Source organism: Physeter macrocephalus, unplaced genomic scaffold, assembly GCF_002837175.3.
Source record: "Physeter macrocephalus isolate SW-GA unplaced genomic scaffold, ASM283717v5 random_149, whole genome shotgun sequence".
Lineage (NCBI taxonomy): Eukaryota > Metazoa > Chordata > Mammalia > Artiodactyla > Physeteridae > Physeter > Physeter macrocephalus.
The window spans coordinates 48,018-66,064 of NW_021145435.1; the positions used below are offsets into that span (position 1 = coordinate 48,018).

At 49.0% G+C, this 18,047-nt stretch overlaps 1 protein-coding gene across 2 annotated transcripts in view; it reads right to left on the reverse strand.

The window, feature by feature from the left end:
- PLXNA2 (plexin A2) overlaps nucleotides 1–18,047 on the reverse strand; it is an 83,055-nt gene that overhangs the window by 41,237 nt on the left and 23,771 nt on the right. For both annotated transcript variants that reach the window (XM_028484238.2, XM_028484240.2), the window contains exons 8-9: nucleotides 17,696–17,886; nucleotides 652–803 (exon numbers count right to left, since the gene is read on the reverse strand). In XM_028484238.2, coding sequence (XP_028340039.1) covers nucleotides 652–803; nucleotides 17,696–17,886 — 343 coding nt within the window. The remainder of the gene's footprint in view (nucleotides 1–651; nucleotides 804–17,695; nucleotides 17,887–18,047) is intronic.

An 18,047-nucleotide genomic window follows, 5' to 3' on the forward strand; every position in this document is an offset into this window, starting at 1 on the left:
ATAGGAGGGGAAGCATCACTCCTTCTACCCTCCCACCCCCAGCAACCCCCTAGCTTCATGCCCACCTCCTGCCCACCAACTTCACAGCGGCCGCCACTGCCAAGTGAACACCCCAAATTGGAACATATGTCACTTCTGGAGCCCCGTTCGCCTGTCCGCCGCTACATGCCTATTTTTTAATTTCCAGCTGACATTTCCCTTAGTGAAATAAATGAATTTGCTCTGGCGGAGGCCCTGCTCAGATTAAGCTGCTGTCAGAGCCCCATGAGCCAAACAAATTGTCGCCCGCAGCCCACCGAGCAGGATGCATTCCAATGGGGGCTCTGGGGGGCGGGGCGGGGGAAAGCAAGGAGGAGACGAATGGACTGGCTGGGAAAGCGGCTCAGGCAGCCGGTGGGCAGGAGAAGACCAGCTGCGGGGGGAGCATTGCACCGGGAGCCCTGATGCCAGAGGAGCCAGGGAATCGGCGATCACACAGAATAGGATATTCTAAGAGTGGAGGTGGGCTGGGAGGCTTCAGGGAGTGGGGTCCATGGGAGGAGGGACATAGGAGATGGATCTTGGAGAAGTCCCAGAGGAGGAAGAGGGGAGAGCACCCCCCCCCACAAGCTCCGGCGGGGAAGAGGGTGGGCCAGAGTGGACCGGACTCACTGCTCAGCGATGATATAATCCCCCGGCAGGGGCGTGCAGGGCACCCCAGCCACCTGCACGTGGTGGGCGATCTCGGAGAAGTCCAGGCCCAGGTTCACGCCATGGATAGTCACTCGGGTCCCTCCTTCAGGGGGTCCGGATACCGTCAAAATCTGCGGGAGGAAAATGGGAGGAGCAAAGCTGTGGGTCACAGGAGTAGAGGTAGTGGTACCCATTTCCCTCCCCGCGGGAAGGCTTTGGGACACCGGGAATCTGGGGGAACTGGGTGTGTTTTCTCCACTTTTCAACTTCTCTAGGATCCCGACATTGTCATGTTGTACCTACTTCATCGGTTTTTAGGACATCCAACCAATGAGTCATTCATTCATCCACTCATGAAAAAGAAATTATCAGAGAGTACTGGCTCAAGGCAGTACTTTAATTCACTCGTTGCCTGATTGTGATCAAGTCACAGAATCTCTCTGAACCTCATTTCTTCTTAGTTGGTAGGAAGGATAATCATCTCTAACCAACCTCTCCCTGGAAGCTCCCGAATGGAGGGTGTCTGGGAGCATTCTGTAAACTTGAAAGGGCTTTGTCATTGTGACCACGCTATGATTTGCCACGCCTGGGTGCTAGCCTCTGTAGAGTTTACAATGATGAATAGAACAGGAAATCTGCCCTCAAGGAACTTAGTGGTCAAGGAAGAGGAGATAAGGGAGCCATAAATAATGCTGATGCAGGGTACACAGTGATAAGGTACATTTGAAGGAAGACCTGTGGGAGCTCGGAGGAGTCCCAGATTAGGGACTGCTGTGGGGGATGACCAAAGATGGAAAGTATATTTGACATTGTTCTGCAAAAAAAAAAAAAAAAAAATCCTGTGACACGTGCTAGTACCAAAGAGAAATAGCTTTCTGATTTTCCAAATTTTGCTGGCTTCCCAGCAGCAAGAATCGTTTATTCATTCATTTCCTAATTCAGTCACCAAATGCTGACTGCCTGATTTTGTTTTGACTCAACAGCAAAAGGAACTGCAGAATCAGGCAGCTCTAAGGTGTAAATTTCTGTCTGGGAATGGATGAGGCTCCAGGAAAAATGCAGCTGTTCAGGATCCAACAGATCCCAGGGAATAAGCTCCTACTTCGAGGTCCATAGTTATCCAAAGTAGGAGGAAATTAGACATGAATCCAACTGTAGGCAGGAGCACGGAATTTCAGAACTGGAAGGAGATGCGGGGTATCTTATTCTAAGATCATCCTACAATGTGTATACATGGTTTTAAAAAAGTCCAGGACTCTTTTCACTACACCATTAGAAGGGCAAGACGAGACGAGAGGGAGAGAGGCAAGGAGGGCTGGTCAAGGCCAAGAGTCCACCAGAATCTTCCAGATGCGGCCTCTGGGCAGAGATTAGAGGTGAGTACAGGCGAAAATGCTATCGAAGGCTCTGGAGACTCTTCCCCGCTCCTGTCTCCACCAAAGGGGCACTGCTCTCTTCCAGTAATGTAAGCACCATGAATGCGGCCTCCAACTTGGCCACGAGTGCCCAGGTGATAGTAGACACAGAAGAGATGATGGTGGGGCTGAGGCCCTGGGACAGGCCTCCTCCCTCACTGCCCACTGACTCCTGGGCTCTTGTGCATGGGCTGCACAGCCAGGTCAGACTCCCACTCAGACCTCCTGATCTCCCACCCTCTTCTGCGGACCTTAGATGGTGCAGCCTCCTTCCCTCCTTCCGGCCCAGGCTGGGAACTCTCTTATCCAGGGGCCCATTTCACCCAAGTCACCTTGTCTGTGGCTCTGACTCCCTTCTCTGGGAATAAAATATCCCACCTTATGAATAAAAATAAACAAGACTCATGAGACGAATCAAGCGAGGGAACGGCGGTTCTCAGAGGTATCTTTGTGCACTGGGCCTTGGCGGGTGGGGGGAGGCAGGACAATTTGGAGAGAAAGGAGCTGGTGTGAGGAACTGGTAGCCCCATAGCTTTTCTGTCCCTGAGGATTCTAAAAACAACCGACACTAGATCTTGGCTGTTCCACTCTCCCCTGGTGCCACTTCCTCAGGTCCCCAGGCCTCCTGGGCTCTGGGAGATGGATATTCGTAATGAGGAACAGGAAAGGGGTGGCCTCCATGCCCCTGCAGGAGAGATTCAGGAGGAAGGAAGTAGCTTTGAGCAAATCTAAGCACTTGGTTCTCCTCTGATCACTTCGAATGAACATCACTGGTCCCCCTCCCCTCCTCCAGCCACCCGGATGCCAGGAACCCACCTAATGAAAACCCTGACAGAACTGTGGTGATCAGCTTTCTCTCTTTCCTCCACTTTTATTTTTAAAAATACATTCTCTTGCTCGCTGCGGTCAATTACAAGCTTTAAGAAAAACTGAAATGAGATCTTTCTGGAAAGCCTAAAAATATTTCCGTCTTGCAGGTAGCACGTGGGGATTGTACTGGGGATATTCAGTGGAGTTGGCAGGCCCATGGGGCAGCCTCTTCCTGCTGGGAAGTCTCTGCTGTGTCCCCTTCTGACATTCGAGGGTCTGTGGCAGAGACACGGTCATGGCACTTGGGGGGCTGTAGGGTTCATTTGTTAGCACAGAGCTGCCCAGAAGCATAAACCAGCTTATACTGTTTAGAGGAGGAAGACTTACAAAAATATTAATATATGCAAGCATTATAATCTTGGCATGAAGACACATGTCAAAGAGATGGGTCCAGCTAACAGCTGGGAGAATTAGCATCCTCATGGGTCACTGGAAAGTGCCTGGGTAATACTGGGTCCATGTGGATCTTCCCCATACAGCACACACTATGTGCTGTGCCACCAGCACCTGGGGAGGTGGTGAAGGAGTTTGGGGGTCAAAGCACTCAGCAGCCAGCATGCCCTGGGGCTTACATGGGATGTAGTTTCCTCTTTCTTGCTTAAGACAAAACTGATGTATAAAAGTCTGGATTTCCAAAACATAGATGAGGTGGTGAGCACTTGATTTGCAAGAGGATTCCCAAGGTCTCCATTACTGATGCCTTCTAAATCTATATCGCTGGCTCAGACCTCTCTCCTGAGCTCCATATCCATATATCTAATTGCTACCGGACATCTCGACTTCCACACGTATGTCCCTCAGGCACCTCAAATTTCACCATGTCTAAAAACGAACTCTTAATTTTCCCTCCTTCCACCCCCAACCTGATTATCCTCCCAGATCCTTTCTCAAGGTTAATGGAACCACCGTGCACCCAGCCAGGAATCTTGCAAGCATCTTCGACTGCTTCCTTTCCCTCCCCTACCATGTATAATAAATATAGGGACCATTGGTTCTTATTCCCTGGTGTCTTTTTTTTTTTTTTTTAAGATTTAATTTAATTTTTTTTTTTTTTTTTTTGGTTGCATTGGGTCTTTGTTGCTGTGTGTGGGCTTTCTCTAGTTGTGGTGAACAGGGGCTACTCTTCGTTGCGGTGTGCGGGCTTTTCATTGTGGTGGCTTCTCTTGTTGCGGAGCATGGGCTCTAGGTGCGTGGGCTTCAGTAGTTGTGGCACGTGGGCTCAGTAGTTGTGGCATGCGGGCTCTGTGGTTGGGGCACACGGGCTCAGTAGTTGGGGCACATGGGCTCAGCAGTTGTGGCTCACGGGCTCTAGAGCACAGGCTCAGTAGCTGTGGTGCACAGGCTTAGGTGCTCCGTGGCATGTGGGATCTTCCCGGACCAGGGCTCAAACCTGTGTCCCCTGCATTGGCAGGCGGATTCCCAACCACTGCGCCACCAGAGAAAGAGAAGTCCCGTGTTAAATTTGTTTATCAATGTGGAAGGTATTGCCATTTTTGCAATATTAAGTCTTCTAATCCATGAACATGGATGTCTTTCCACTTATTTGGATCTTTTGATTTTTTTCAATACTATGTTACAGTTTTCAGAGTAAAAATTTCGTTCTTTTGTTAAAATTTATTCCTAAGTGTCTTATTCTTTTTTTTTTTTTTTTTTTTTTTTCGGTAAGCGGGCCTCTCACTGTTGTGGCCTCTCCCGGTGCGGAGCAGGCATGCGGGCTCTGTAGTTGTGGCACACGGGCTCAGTAGTTGTGGCACGCGGGCTCAGTAGTTGTGGCACGCAGGCTCAGTAGTTGTGGCTCGCGGGCTCTAGAGCGCAGGCTCAGTAGGTGAGGTGCATGGGCTTAGTTGCTCCACAGCATATGGGATTGAACCCGTGTCCCCTGCATTGGCAGGCGGATTCTTATCCACTGTGCCATGAGGGAAGTCTCCCAGGTATCTTTTGAATCTGTGCCCCGCTCTGGTTCCAACACAGGTGATAAGCAGGGCTGCATCACCTCTCACCCACACTAACTGCAAAGGCCTTTGTCTTCCTCCATGAGATCTGACTTCTTCACATGGCCAGGTGGCCTTCATGAACACATACCTGCTCTGGTTACTAGTCACTTGCTCTAAAGGCCTTCAATGGCTCTGACCACTGTCCAGGCCAAGTCCCTAATTCCTGGCCTGGCCCTCTACATTCTGATGTTTGTTATTTCTTCAGCCACGTCTGCCGTCTTATACTCTATCCACCATGTGCTACCCAGATCCCAGCAATTCCTATATACACAACACACTTTAAAGATCTGTGCCTTTGCCTGTGTCATTTGTTCTCCCCCAGCTTAAAAATCAGAGAGAGTCAAGGTGGAGGTCTGGGCTCAGCGTGCAAAGGAACAGAGGGAGGAGTCCTGTGTGACACAGCCCCTGCCCCCTGAGGGCTTCCAGGTGACTGTGAGAATGAGTTTCAGGGTCTACCAAAGCCCTGTCTGTGTGGTGGTAAAATCCAAGGCACACTGCTTTCCTCATTTCTCCCCAGGACCAAGAATTGAGGAGAGGTTCTAGAAGGGAGGCTTGAAGGAAAAGAATTTATCCTCCAGAGAGGGAGTGAATAGGATTCTTCAGATACCGCTTCATACCAGGCAGTGCTCTACCCTGGAGACAGCCTCCAAGGCTCTCTCTTCAAAGCAGTGTTAGTTGGCAGGGCACCCAGCGTGGCACCCAGAAAACTTGGTTCTCTTGGGGGCCAAGTCTGTCCTCTCCACGTGGGTCTATACGGAGGCAAGTCAGTGGAGTCCCATACTACTGCTTGCAGAACCCCCAGGAAGGCCTTTCAGCTCTGGAAGGAGTTGGGGGGCCATAGGGGAGGGGAGATCTAACCTCCCGCAGAGATGGGGGTGAAAGGGCAGGCTGCAGTTATAGACATTCCCCCACAGACAGAGGGGAAACCAAGATACGGCCAGGATGGCAGCCAGACCCTCACGTCTCTGCTTCTAGTTTTAGATGGCCCTCGGGCTGCTGGCTGCTCTGTGGTGTGGAAGGGAGACCTTCTGATGCTTGGGCAGTGTCTGTAGCAGGAAGAGAGTAAGCTCTCGAGTGAGACAGACTTGAATTTGAATTCCAGCTCTCATACTTATGAACTAGGTGACCTTCAGTCTCAGTGTCCTTATCAGAAAACAGATAACAATGCTTGCCTCACAGGGATGTTGTGAAGGTGAAATAATACATTTGGAAAGTCCCTAATATGATGGTGGTTTTGAAGTAGGTCTTGATAATTGGCAGTTTCCTTCCTTGCGTTCCCCCTGCACCTGTTCCTTCCTAGATCACAAAAACATGGGATGGTGGTGTTGGAGGGAGCTTAGAGGTCATGGGAATCTTCCTATTTATCTGGAAGGAGGACACCTGGTCCAGGGAACTCATAACATAGATGGTGGATGGTGGGGTGACCCAGGGCTAGAGAGTCGCTCGTGGGTTGATTGGTGAAAACCTGAGCTTGGACGGGGAGTGGCCGTGATGTTCAGGGCAGGGTCTCAGCGTTGGTGGCTTCTGGGCTCCGCACAGAAGCATATTCTGAGCCAGACATCACTCTTTCACCCAGAATAAATTTGGGAGGACACTGGCCGTGTCTCAAATCGTCTTCATTCTTCCCTCCCTCCCTTCTTGACGCTTCTTTGCCCCCAGCTATTAGCCATTCTGGGGTAAGGTGCAGCATTTCCCAGTGAACTCAATGGATTCTTTCAGGAAAGTAATTCTGAATGAGACGCCCACGCAAACAAATGGTTTGACAGTTTGGGGTGTGTGTGTGAGTGTGTAGTGGTGGTGTGGAGAGAGGGGGAAGGGAGCTGAAAACCTGTGAAATCAGCTGGGAAGGTCTTTCGATAGGGCCAAATTTCAGCCCCATGTTTTTCAGCACATACTGTGGACCTGAAATCGATTTACATTCTCCTCTGTGAACCTCAGAAGGGAGAGCCAGAAGTAGGGGATGCGGGAGAGAAGAGCCTAGAAGCAGCTGCTGAGTTGGGGTGCAGGGGGTGTCTGAGGGTCTCCCCTAGGCTCTGTGCTGACTCTCTCTGTGTGCTCCCCCTTGCCCCCTCCCAGACCTCCGGTTCCCCTCTCTTATGTACTATGCAGGCTCCCAGGGGGAGCTCGGGGTCCCCATGGCTATAGGGGGTAAAGCCCATGCGCACTTGACCTGTGGTTCTCTCTGCTGGTCAAGCATGATGCTGACAAATGCTTACCCCTCCTGCAAGGCTCTGCTAATGACACGTCCTCAGTCTTTCTCTAGCCTCCTCAGGAAGATTTAGTAGCCCCTTTGCCTATACCCCAAGACGGCAACAGCCACCGGATTGTAATTGCGTCTTTTCTCAAGGCAATAACTATCTGGGGACAGGGACCTTGCTTTCTCTTAGTAACCTGATACATAGCACACTGCGTGGGACACAGCAGCTGTCAAGAAATATCTCCAGTTCTCTATTCCTGGGAAAAGCTGGTCTCAAGAGGATTCTAGTACAAACTGTGTTCTTGAATGACCACTGTAAGAATGGAGACGCCTACATGTCGCTTGGGAGTGATGCAGTATTTTCACATCGGAAGCATTAAGAAGTTCTTCCTGCAATCTCTCTTATTTTAATTTAAGCCAATTTCTGCTGTGATTCCTCATCGAATGGAGGACTCAACAGCTGCCTCCTCATCAAACCTCTTTCAGATACTGAAGACAGCAATTAAGTCGCCTCTGGTCTGCGCTTCTGCAATTCTGTTAGCCTTTTGTTGGAAGCTCTTGTTTTCCAGGTCCTTTGATCATTTCAGATGCTTTTCTTTGGACCCTTGGATATCCATGCATCCTCTGAGAGTGTAGGGACCCCAAGCAGGCTTGTGGCTTGAGCAAAGGTCTGCGGATTTGCAGCAAATGAGGTCTGAGCCAACCATTTCCCTTAGCGTGTCCCACAGGCCATCAGCTAGGCTGGCCCTGGGCAAATCCCAGAGGGAGGGTAAGCCCTTATCTTTCCCAAGTGCTTTTTTTCACTACCTGGAGTTCCTTCCCCCATTTTAGTCACTTTACACTCTACTATTGTCTTTTCCCTAATGAACCCTTTATTTGCATCTTAATGGGACATTAAGTTGTTATTACCTTAAGAGTATTGGCTTTTTAACCGGCTGTAGAATTAAAAGTTTGTCTATTTGCAGGATTCAGAAGGAAAATGTGGGAAACACATTAGGGCAGAGGACTCAGTCCAGCAGCCCCTAAGCCCTGTCCCAGAAGCAGTCACAGACCACGCCCGGGTAGAGGTGGCTGGTCCCAGTCCAGACCATGTCCCTGATCTGGTCACCTTAAGTTCGGGTGAATAGGCCAGTAGGATGTGGGATGAGGCTGGCACGTGCTGATGGGAGGGGACTAACCAGGAGACTCCTATCTCCTGCTGGGTCCTCTCAAAAACACCTGGAGCCCCTGATTTGGGGAGCCGCTTCCCCATATCCTCAGACCTCACCTGTCAGCAGCACAGCCCAACTGAGCCCAACGCACGCCTGAGGATCCCAGCCAAACCTGTATTCCTGCCAGACTGTGTCATGTTTGTTTTCCACTGTGGGTGCCTTGACCTGGAAAACAGCCGCCGTGATGCTGCACTCGCCCTGATTCTTGCAGCCGCTAATTGAACAGTTCGGAGGGAACTGTGCCACAAAGCCGTCCAAGGGAGAGAGCAGATGCAGCGATTAATTACAGCTGGGGAGCTCTGAAGGGCTGCACCAGGGAGCAGAGTGGGAGGTGCTGGAGGCCCAGGGGCTTGGCAGCCTGGGGAGTCCCGTGTGGGCCATTCCTGAACTCAGGCAGAGCCTTGGAGAGATGGAGTTGGGGCCTCCTACAGGGTAGATGCTTAAGGGGTCAAAGGAGAACCCCTTCATGGTGGGAGCCTCAGGAAGCCCGGCTCCCATCCGAGAGACCCTGTCTTCCTCTGCTTATATCTCCTGCCTGATAGATGTGATGGCAGAGAAGACAGAAACGGGCATCGGCTCCAGGTTACTGAAGATTCTGATAATGATGCCTACCATTTTCTTTTCATTTATTAAGTCCTTATCATGAGCCAGGTATTGTGCCAAGGGCCTTATATATTTATCTCATTCAGGGCTCACTGCAAGCTATGAAGGAAGCACTAGTAGTATTCTCATTTTACAGATGGGGAATGGTGTCCCAGAGAGGTTAAGTAACTTGCTCAAGGTCACACTGGGAGTGGTCTATCTAACCTGTGCCTCAAGCCTCCATACCACAATGCCTGAGTTACTATGCTCCTGCCTGGGACAGCCCCGAGATCATCAGCCATGAGAACTCATGCTCAGCCTGCCTGTGGGCCCCTCTGCGTAGGTCCCGCAGCCCCCCTCCTATGGCTAAGGTCACGCTTGCTGCTTTCCAGGGAGCTCTGGAGTTGGCTTTGCTGGGACCACCAACTCTCCGAACTTCTCAGCTTCCACCCTCCCTCCTCTCTGGCCCTGCCCCTGTGAATGTCCACACTCCCCTCGGCCTTGCCGCTGGGTCATCTCTCCCTGTGCATTCCAGTCTCCCCAAATGATGCTTGGGGTGGGGGTTACGGCTTGCTTCCCATCTCTGCAGCAGGCTTGATGAAGAGCTTGGTGCCTGCGCCATTTCCTCCTCCAGCCCTGTGGACTGAGAGGTCTATGTGTCTAAGTGAGCCCAGGAAAAGAGATGAAGGATGCTATATGGGTCAAACATGGGAGTTCTAGAGTCAAGTAGCTGAAGGTTAACTCCTAGTTCTAAAACTCACTAGCAGTGTGACATTAAGAAAGGTATCACACTTCATAGTGCCTTGGTTTCCTCGTCTGTAAAGTGGGACCAATGATAATAGCTTCCATCTCATAAAAGTTGTTGTAAAGTCTAAATGAGATAATATACATGAGGTGCTAAGTTAGCAGTGCTAGGTGCCAGGTAAGCATTCAGTGAATGTCATCTATCATTTTTCTCATTACTATTTTATGATTAAGAAATTTGGACAGAAGCCAGGTCAGTTGAGGTCCAGAGGAAAAGTGGCTTCATTTTTATAAGCATCCCAGAGGCAGGTGGAGCCTCTGGGTATTGTTCTTGGTGGGGCTCAGGGCAGGGGCAGAGAGCCGAGCTGCGGAGGGGAAGTGCCGGGTGTGGAGGTTGCCCAGCACGGTTTTGCCTGCCTCTCTGACGGGCCTGTGCAGCTCTTGCCATGTCTCCAGCAGGCTGTCAGCACCCTAGACTGTGTTCTTAAGAGGAGATGGGAGAGACTGACGTCAGATCCTCCCAGAGCAGCCAAGAGAGGGGGTCCCAGAGTAGTCGCCCCAGGGTGAAGTATCCCCAACTCATGGTCATGCTTTGTCTGAAAAGCTCCTGTGTCTGAGATTGGGATGAGAAGGGTTCTGCCCTGAGTGGCCGCCTAATCAGGACAGGCCAGTGAGGACAATTGTGGGCGTGTAGACAGCTAATCCTCTCCTGACTAATCCAGTTACTCCTTTCCTGTTGCTTAGAGTTTTCCTGACTTTAGAGCAGTGATGCCAACTTTGTGCCCGCAAATTTTGATCTCAGCCTGGCTCCCAAAGGCACCTGGATGCTGGATCCAAGACGGCAAACTGTCACATTCTTTTCCAACTCGATGTGTGTGTGTGTGTGTGCGTGTGCGTGTGTGTGTGTGTGTGTGAGCGTGCAAGCACATGTGCATGAGAGCAAGTATGTGCACACTCTTCACGGTAGGCTAGAGCCCAGTTGACGAGCCCTGCAGGAATCTACAGCATTGGCGACACCAGCTCTCCTACCCGGCATGAATCCTTGCTGGTTCCATCTTAGCTGATAGTACATTCAAAACCTAATTGTTATCTCAGCAGAGTAACTCCATTATTCATCCTGACACCATCCCCCGTTAGCTGTTTGTTGCAGTGATGTTATATTAATGAGCCCTGCAAATAAATGAACGGGAGATCAGACGGCCGACTTGTTTCTCAGGAAAGCTGGCTGACTTATTTATTTATTTGTTGGGAACTTTGCAGTGAGTCGCTCTGGCCCTGGGCAGGTGGCTCCTGGCTTTTCCTGCCGAGATTCGGTGCAGTCTTATGAATAAATACTTGTAAGTGTCCAGCTTTCCAAACAGTTTCACAAATCCATTTGCATCTCAGAGAATCCAGGAAAGAAATCTACTTTAAAATATTTGGTATACACACTACTATATATAAACTAGATAACTAATAAGGACCTACTGCATAGCACAGGGAACTCTACTCAATACTCTGTAATGGCCTATATGGGAAAAGAATCTAAAAAAAAGACTGGATATATGCATTGCTGTACACCTGAAATTAACACAATGTTGTAAATCAACTCTACCCCAGTAAAAATTAAAAAAATATATATTTGGGCAAACGGAGAGCAGGAGGAAGCAAGAGCAATGGATCATCTCAAACTACCATCGCATCAACAATTATTTATGCTTGGTTTTGGAGGGCAGTGTTGGCAGTTTTCTACAATTGGTTTTCTTTCCCGGTTACATGTAATTAAGAGAATGTTAAACAGAATCAATATTCCCTAAACATGGACAAGTGAAGTGTGGGGGAAGTTACTGAAGTTAACAAATTTATACAGTAAAAGCTACAAGGTGGTCCTAGGTCCAGTACTCCTAGGACCTGGCAACAGTGTGTTCTTACTGCGCATTGTGTTAGGGGACGTCAGAAACACACAGGAGCGTTTCTTGGTAGCCAAAGGGTGTAGGTTCCTGGTCACTCCCTGAGGACCCCTACACTGGGGGTTCGTCCCTTGCATCCCAAGCCTGCTTTGCCTTTACTTCACCCTGATCTCCGTTCTTACCTGCAGGCACGAACCACCTGGGCCTCATCCTCTGGGCTCTCCCATCAGGCTGAGATGCTTGTGAGAGTAACTTTCACCGTAACCATCATCCCATTGATAGACACACCCAGAAACCAACCAAACCGAGTCTGATAGCTTTAAGAAACACATGTGATTAAAGTAACACATCCCCTGGACAGGCAAGAAGTGATTGCCCTAAGCTTAAAAGTGCCCCCAAATGCTCTTCCATTTTTCTCCCCCACTCATAGGAATAAGTGTGGACTTAATTATGTTTAGGAAGACAGGTGACGGTTATTTTTAGACTTGAAAGAGTGGCCAATGTTCTCAGTTTGTCTGGCATCTCCTGAGACCTTCCAAGGGGATTCAGATCCTGGGCACAGATGTTTTGGGGGTGGGGTGAGGTGGGAAAGTGTATAGCCAGGGAGTACTTCTCCATCCCTCTGACCAAGAGAAGTAGCATCAAGTGGTGAAGCAAGTCTGCATCCTGGAGTCAGAAGGGCCTGGTTCTGAATTTGTTTTGTCACTAACCAGATGTGCAACTTTGGGCAAATTACTTACTCCCCTAAGCACTGTTTCCCCATCTCTTACAGCCATCTTGCAGGATTGCAGGGAGGAGTAGGTATGTGGAATACATGGGTTCTGGCACAGAGTAGTGTCTTGTTAAAGAAAAGCTATTATTATTAAAGCTCCCAGAACTAAGAATATGGCTTGTCTGTTCATGTCCTTGGCCTGAGGTTGGTGTCCTTATCAGGTGTGGAGGCCTTGGTCCCTGTAACAGTTGTCTTTCCTAATAGAAGACAGCTGCAAAGGGTGTAGGTTAGAAATCTCTGTCCGAGAGCCTTTGGAAGAGCAGCCTGCAGGGCAATCAAGTTCCAGCCTCTTCCAGGTGGCCAATGTTCAGGGATAGGCTGGCTGCATCCCCCTGCCTCCCCACCCAGGACTAATTTATCCATGTGATAACTTCCAATCTTAGCACAGTGCAGGGCATAGAGCAGTCACTCATTACATGAATATTTAATGGGTGAATCAATTCCTTAGAACCATGGCATCTCCTCCTTTTGCTCAGAATGTGCTGTTGTGGGTTGAATTTCATCCCCCACAAATTCATATATTGAATCCCTAACTCCCATTACCTCAGAATATGACCTTATTTGCAGATAGGGTCCTTATAGAGATAGATAATCAAGTTAAAATGAGGTCATTAGTGTGGGCCCTAATCAAATATGACTGGCATTCTTATTTAAAAAAAAATTGGAGACAGACATGCACACAGGGAGAACACAATGTGGACATGAAGGCTTAGACTGGGGAGTTGCTTCCACAAGCCAAGGAACACCAAAGATTGCCCCAAACCACCAGAAGCCAAGAGAAAGGGATGGAACAGATTCTCCTCACAGCCCTCAGAATGAACCAACCCTCCGATACCTGGATGTCAGACTTCTGGCCCCCAGAGCTGTGAGAAAGTAAATTTCTGTTGTTTAAGCCCCCCAGTGGTGCTTTGTAACTGCAACCCTAGCAGACCAATACACTCACTTTGAGTGGAGACCTCTTTCACGCGAGCTCCAAAGCCCCTTGGTCCTTTCTAAATTTCTTTTCCCAAGAACATGTTCGATCTCTTTCCCCTTTCTGCTGGATGCTGCCCACTCACAGTTTCTTGGGAAATGTTTTCTCTGGGTTTTCCTTTCTCTCTAGGGGATGGCTCCTAACATCCCCCACTTTGATGTCACAGCAGGTCCTGAAGCACACGCCGGGAAGAACAGAAACATGGCTGCCTGGCATCTCACAGGCTTTCCAAACCTCTGCACGTCGTCTCCTGTACTGGGGGTTGAACAGGTGACAAGTGCACAGACACCCGGGATGACAGCTGGAATGGGAGCAGCCTGGGATGCCTCCCACAGGGGACAGAATCATTATCACACCAAGGGCTGGCTGAGAAGGAGCAGATGGTGAGTCCTGAGGGGGTCCTAACCTGAAGTTGATGCAAACTGGGAAATTCAATCGGCTGTAAGACTTGTCCTACATGGAGCTGCCATAAGAGATGGGTCTCTAGGGGAGGACTTGGTTGCCATGGAGACAGTTGGGTTAGGAGGGTTAAGGAAGAACACAGCTGTTCATCCAACTGAGCTTGAGCTCACTCCTTTTCCTAAAGTAGAATTCCTTTGAGGTCATCTCATTGACTTCCCTGCCCCTGGGCAGGACAGCACCATTCCAGTCCCTACTGGTTTCCAGCACTGGACATTCTGCTGCTCCCAGTAGCTGTCATGGGCCATCTGAGAATCCTTCTCTTCTCCCTCAGGCAAGATCTTTGTAGTCAATGGCTTCTGTTTGCACGTGGGCATGCACTGAGGGGGCTACACATTTTGCAGATAAGGAAGGGCCAGAGACAAGAGGGAGGTATGTATAAAAGGGCACAGAGCTCATAGAATTCCCTGCCCCCGGGCAGGACAGCACCATTCCAGAAAAATAAGATCTATGCCAACATCAAGGAATTAGCCAAGAAAGCTGAGGTAAAGAAAATGAGTTGATTCTTCTTAAAAGTTACTTTTAACAAATTATACATTTTAGGTGGCAAATGCCATAGAAATGAGGTTGTGTTCTTCTCAGAGCATCCTACAGAGAGGTGCCTGAGGTTGACTCTTCCCATAACTGGTGGTTAACTTTGATCACTTGGTTAAGGAACCTTAACCCTTTAACCACTGTCTACCAGGTTTCTTCACTGTAAAGGGTATATGAAAGTATACTGAACTATTTTTCTTGTTGTAATAAATACATATCTTGTGGGGAGATAGCTTGAGGCTATGTAAATATCCTATTTCTCATCATACTTTCACTTGCTAATTTTAGCATTCATTGGCCATTCTTGCCTGAAACAATTATTACTGTGAATTTTGCCAAATGGTGAGTTTCTATTTCCCTAAGTCCTTCTACACTTATGAGTTGGAGTTCTAGTGTAAAGAGGAGCTTCCTCTCTCCCACATTAATTATTAATTTATTATATCAATAAGGACCATAGATTCTTATATTATTCTCTTGAGTATAGTCCATTAGTATTATAATTTATTTTCTTCCTTACATCGCCCCAGATTTGGCCACCAGGGCCAAATCAAGTTGGCTCCTGTGTCCTTTGGACATGCACCCTACAGTTTTTTTTAGTGTTCCTTGACAAAACTATATAACCTGAATTTAATCACGAGGAAACATCAGACCAATCCCAACTGAGGGACGTTCTACAAAGTGATGTTCCCGTGCTCTTCCACAGTATCGAGGTCATGAAAGACAAAGACTGAGGATTATAGCACTGAGCAGCCATGACAATGGAATGCCACATGTGTCCTGGATTGGAGCCTGGACCAGAAAAAGGACATCAGCGGGACGACTGGCAAATGTGAATAAGACATGTATATTAGATGGCTTTATTCTATCACCGTTAATTTCCTGATTTTGATCATTGTACCGTGGTTATGTAAGATGTTAATTTTGGAGAATCTGGGTGAAGGGTATATGAAAGTTCTTTGTACTATTTTTGTACCTTTTTATAAGTCTGAAATTATTTCAAACATGAAAAGTTAAAAAACTGCAAAATGACTTTTATAAGGCGAGGAGGATAGATTGGGGGTGGGAGGTGCAGGATGAAAGTGAATAAAACATTCCAGCCCTGTCTCCTCCAGCTCACACGTGCTGTCCAGAATGCTGTCCCCCGAGTGTCTGGAGACACGGTGTGGGTCTGTCTCTCTCCCAAGATGCTCTTTCTTTCTCCACAGCCTCTACTTGAAAAACACCAAGAGGAGACCCAACTGCTCAGGGCCTCCAACTCCTGCTGCTATGTTCACCGGGAAAATCAATTACAGCCTAATTACCTCAGGGGGTTAATTAGCATCGTGTAGCCTGGGTGTCCTCTGCGAACAGAGCAGCCTGTCAGTCCTCGGTCAGCGAGCAGGGGTGGCAGAGGCAGAGGTTTCTCATGGAGAAGCCTGCCTTCTGGCTGGGCTGGGGCCCCTGCCAGTCAGAGAGGAGACAGGGCTGGGGCAGCAGCCGGTTGTTGGAAGTGAGAGGGGCTGATGGAAGCAAGTCCTTGCCTAAGCTCCCCTGTACCAGAGGTGCAGAGGCAGAGAGACATACAACTGCAGAAGCAAGAAGAATCACAGAACACAGCAAGTTCTCAAGGCAGCCGTTGCTGGAAATCACTAGAATCAGGGAGAAGGCATGGAGCCCTGAGCGGCTCAGGGAGCTAGCTGTCTGAGGGCAGAGGTTGGGGCACCTCCAGCAGTCCCAGAAAACGCTTTCCCGGTGAGATAAAAGACACAGGACAGTCAGTAGGCACCACCACTGGCGAGGGCCAAAAGAAAAATGGGGTTGAAGAAGCTCAATCTTTGAGGGGCAGTGTCTGCACCCTCATAACCTCTTCCTACCAGAATGAATGAGGACCTGGATGGCGGGAGATGCTCTTCTATAGCACTGCGCTATTCCTGGGATACACCGCCATGTGGATGGATGGCATCTGTCTGGTCCATATCCGCTAGGAAGGTTGGATGTAAAGGAAGAGGAAGCTCACTTCTTGTTTTATATTACTTGGGCAAATCATAGAGACTCTTACAATGTTTTTATAATTAAATATATCTGAGTTGAAACACTGGCCCTGCCGCTTAATAGCTGTGTGAACTTGGACAACTCCATTTTTCGGAGTCTTGTTCTCTTTATCTGTAAAATGGAGGTGAGAATGCTTACTTCTCACGGTGGTTGTAAGGATTAAATGAGACAGTGCCAAGCACACCAAACAAATATTTGCTCCCTCTTCAAATAACTCATCTGTAGGTTAACAACACTCGTTTGATCTTGAGGCTTTTTTTTTTTTTTTTTTTTAACTGATCTGAAGCTTGAAAATGATCATAGGATGCTCCAGAAGTTTCCCAATACTCTGCGACATAGACGAGAGCCAGACTTGGCTTTCTTTGGCCAGTAAGGAAAATGAGGCAGGGAAAGGGACAGTGCATCTGCTTAGGGAAGAGGTAGAAAAGGAGCAGCCCCTTCTGCTTTTTTTAAAAAATTTTTTGGCCAAACTGCACAGCTTGTGGGATCTTAGTTCCCTGACCAGGGATCGAACGCAGTCCACGGCAGTGAAAGCCCGAGTCTTAACCACTGAACCACCAGGGAATTACCCCCTCCCACTTTCTTAAACGTGCAAATCACAGAGGTACTTGCCCTGGCCGATATTCCTAGTCACCATAAGGAACATGCAATTAGTTTCAAAGCACAAGCGACAGTCGGTGAATAGGGAGCAGCAAAGAGTGATGAGCACATATTGCAACCGAAGTTAAATACGACTATTCCTCTCCCCGGCCATTCAAACCCCAAGCAGCTGCATGTTCATTCATATTACCTATTCATCTTCCTTTGCAATTGACTATTCAGGAAACATCATTTTTTTTTCCAGGATAACTAATTACCTATTATTTTCCATTAAAATGCACAAACAAATTGGGACAGAGAGTAAACCCGGGGAAATGGCACGGTGGCTAATGCAGTGCCTGCCTTCACTTTCTTCCTCCGTTTTCAGCTTTGCAACTCTGAGCTAACTGCAGTTCCTGAAAGCGCATTTCTGCTGAGAAAAGCTAAACCTGTTTTCTGAAGCGTTCACCCGCCATGCAGCCGATTTCTCGTCCCCACCTGGCTCAGCCAGCCTGTCAGGGAGGCTGCGCTGGCTGTGCCTCCTCGGTGCCCACCGACGGGCACGCACATTCGTGCACGGGCGTGAGGACACACTTCCATACGCTTGGCATTTACACCTGGACTCAGGCCATCAAGACACCCGTGAGAGGCTTTACACACCCTCACATTAAACTCACTCTGCACCAAGAATTCTTCCGTAAAGGCTCAACTTCCACTGCCCTGGGGTCAGCTCCCGGCCATCCCATCCCACTCTGGGAAACTGGGGGACTCACCTCGGTGATTTGGGGGTTGGAGCACTTAACATTGTGGCTGGACCAGTCAAGCCAGGGGCTGGAGGGGCTGCTACAGTGCTGCTGGAGGGTGCACCTGCGCTCACCGCTGCACCAGCCACACTCGAACTTCCGGTCGGCCTTGAGGCAGAGGCCACAGCTCTCCCGCTGGGCTGCACACTTGTAGAGGTGGACTGCAAAGAGAGGGGGTGCAGTCACAGATGGGGTTGGAGAGGACACCTCACAATTTACCCCCTTCTTGCAGGCACGATAGAAACCGCCCCCATCCATGGATAACACCGATGATCATCATTATCCTTGCAAGAATAATTGATGGGGAATTAATAATAAATTG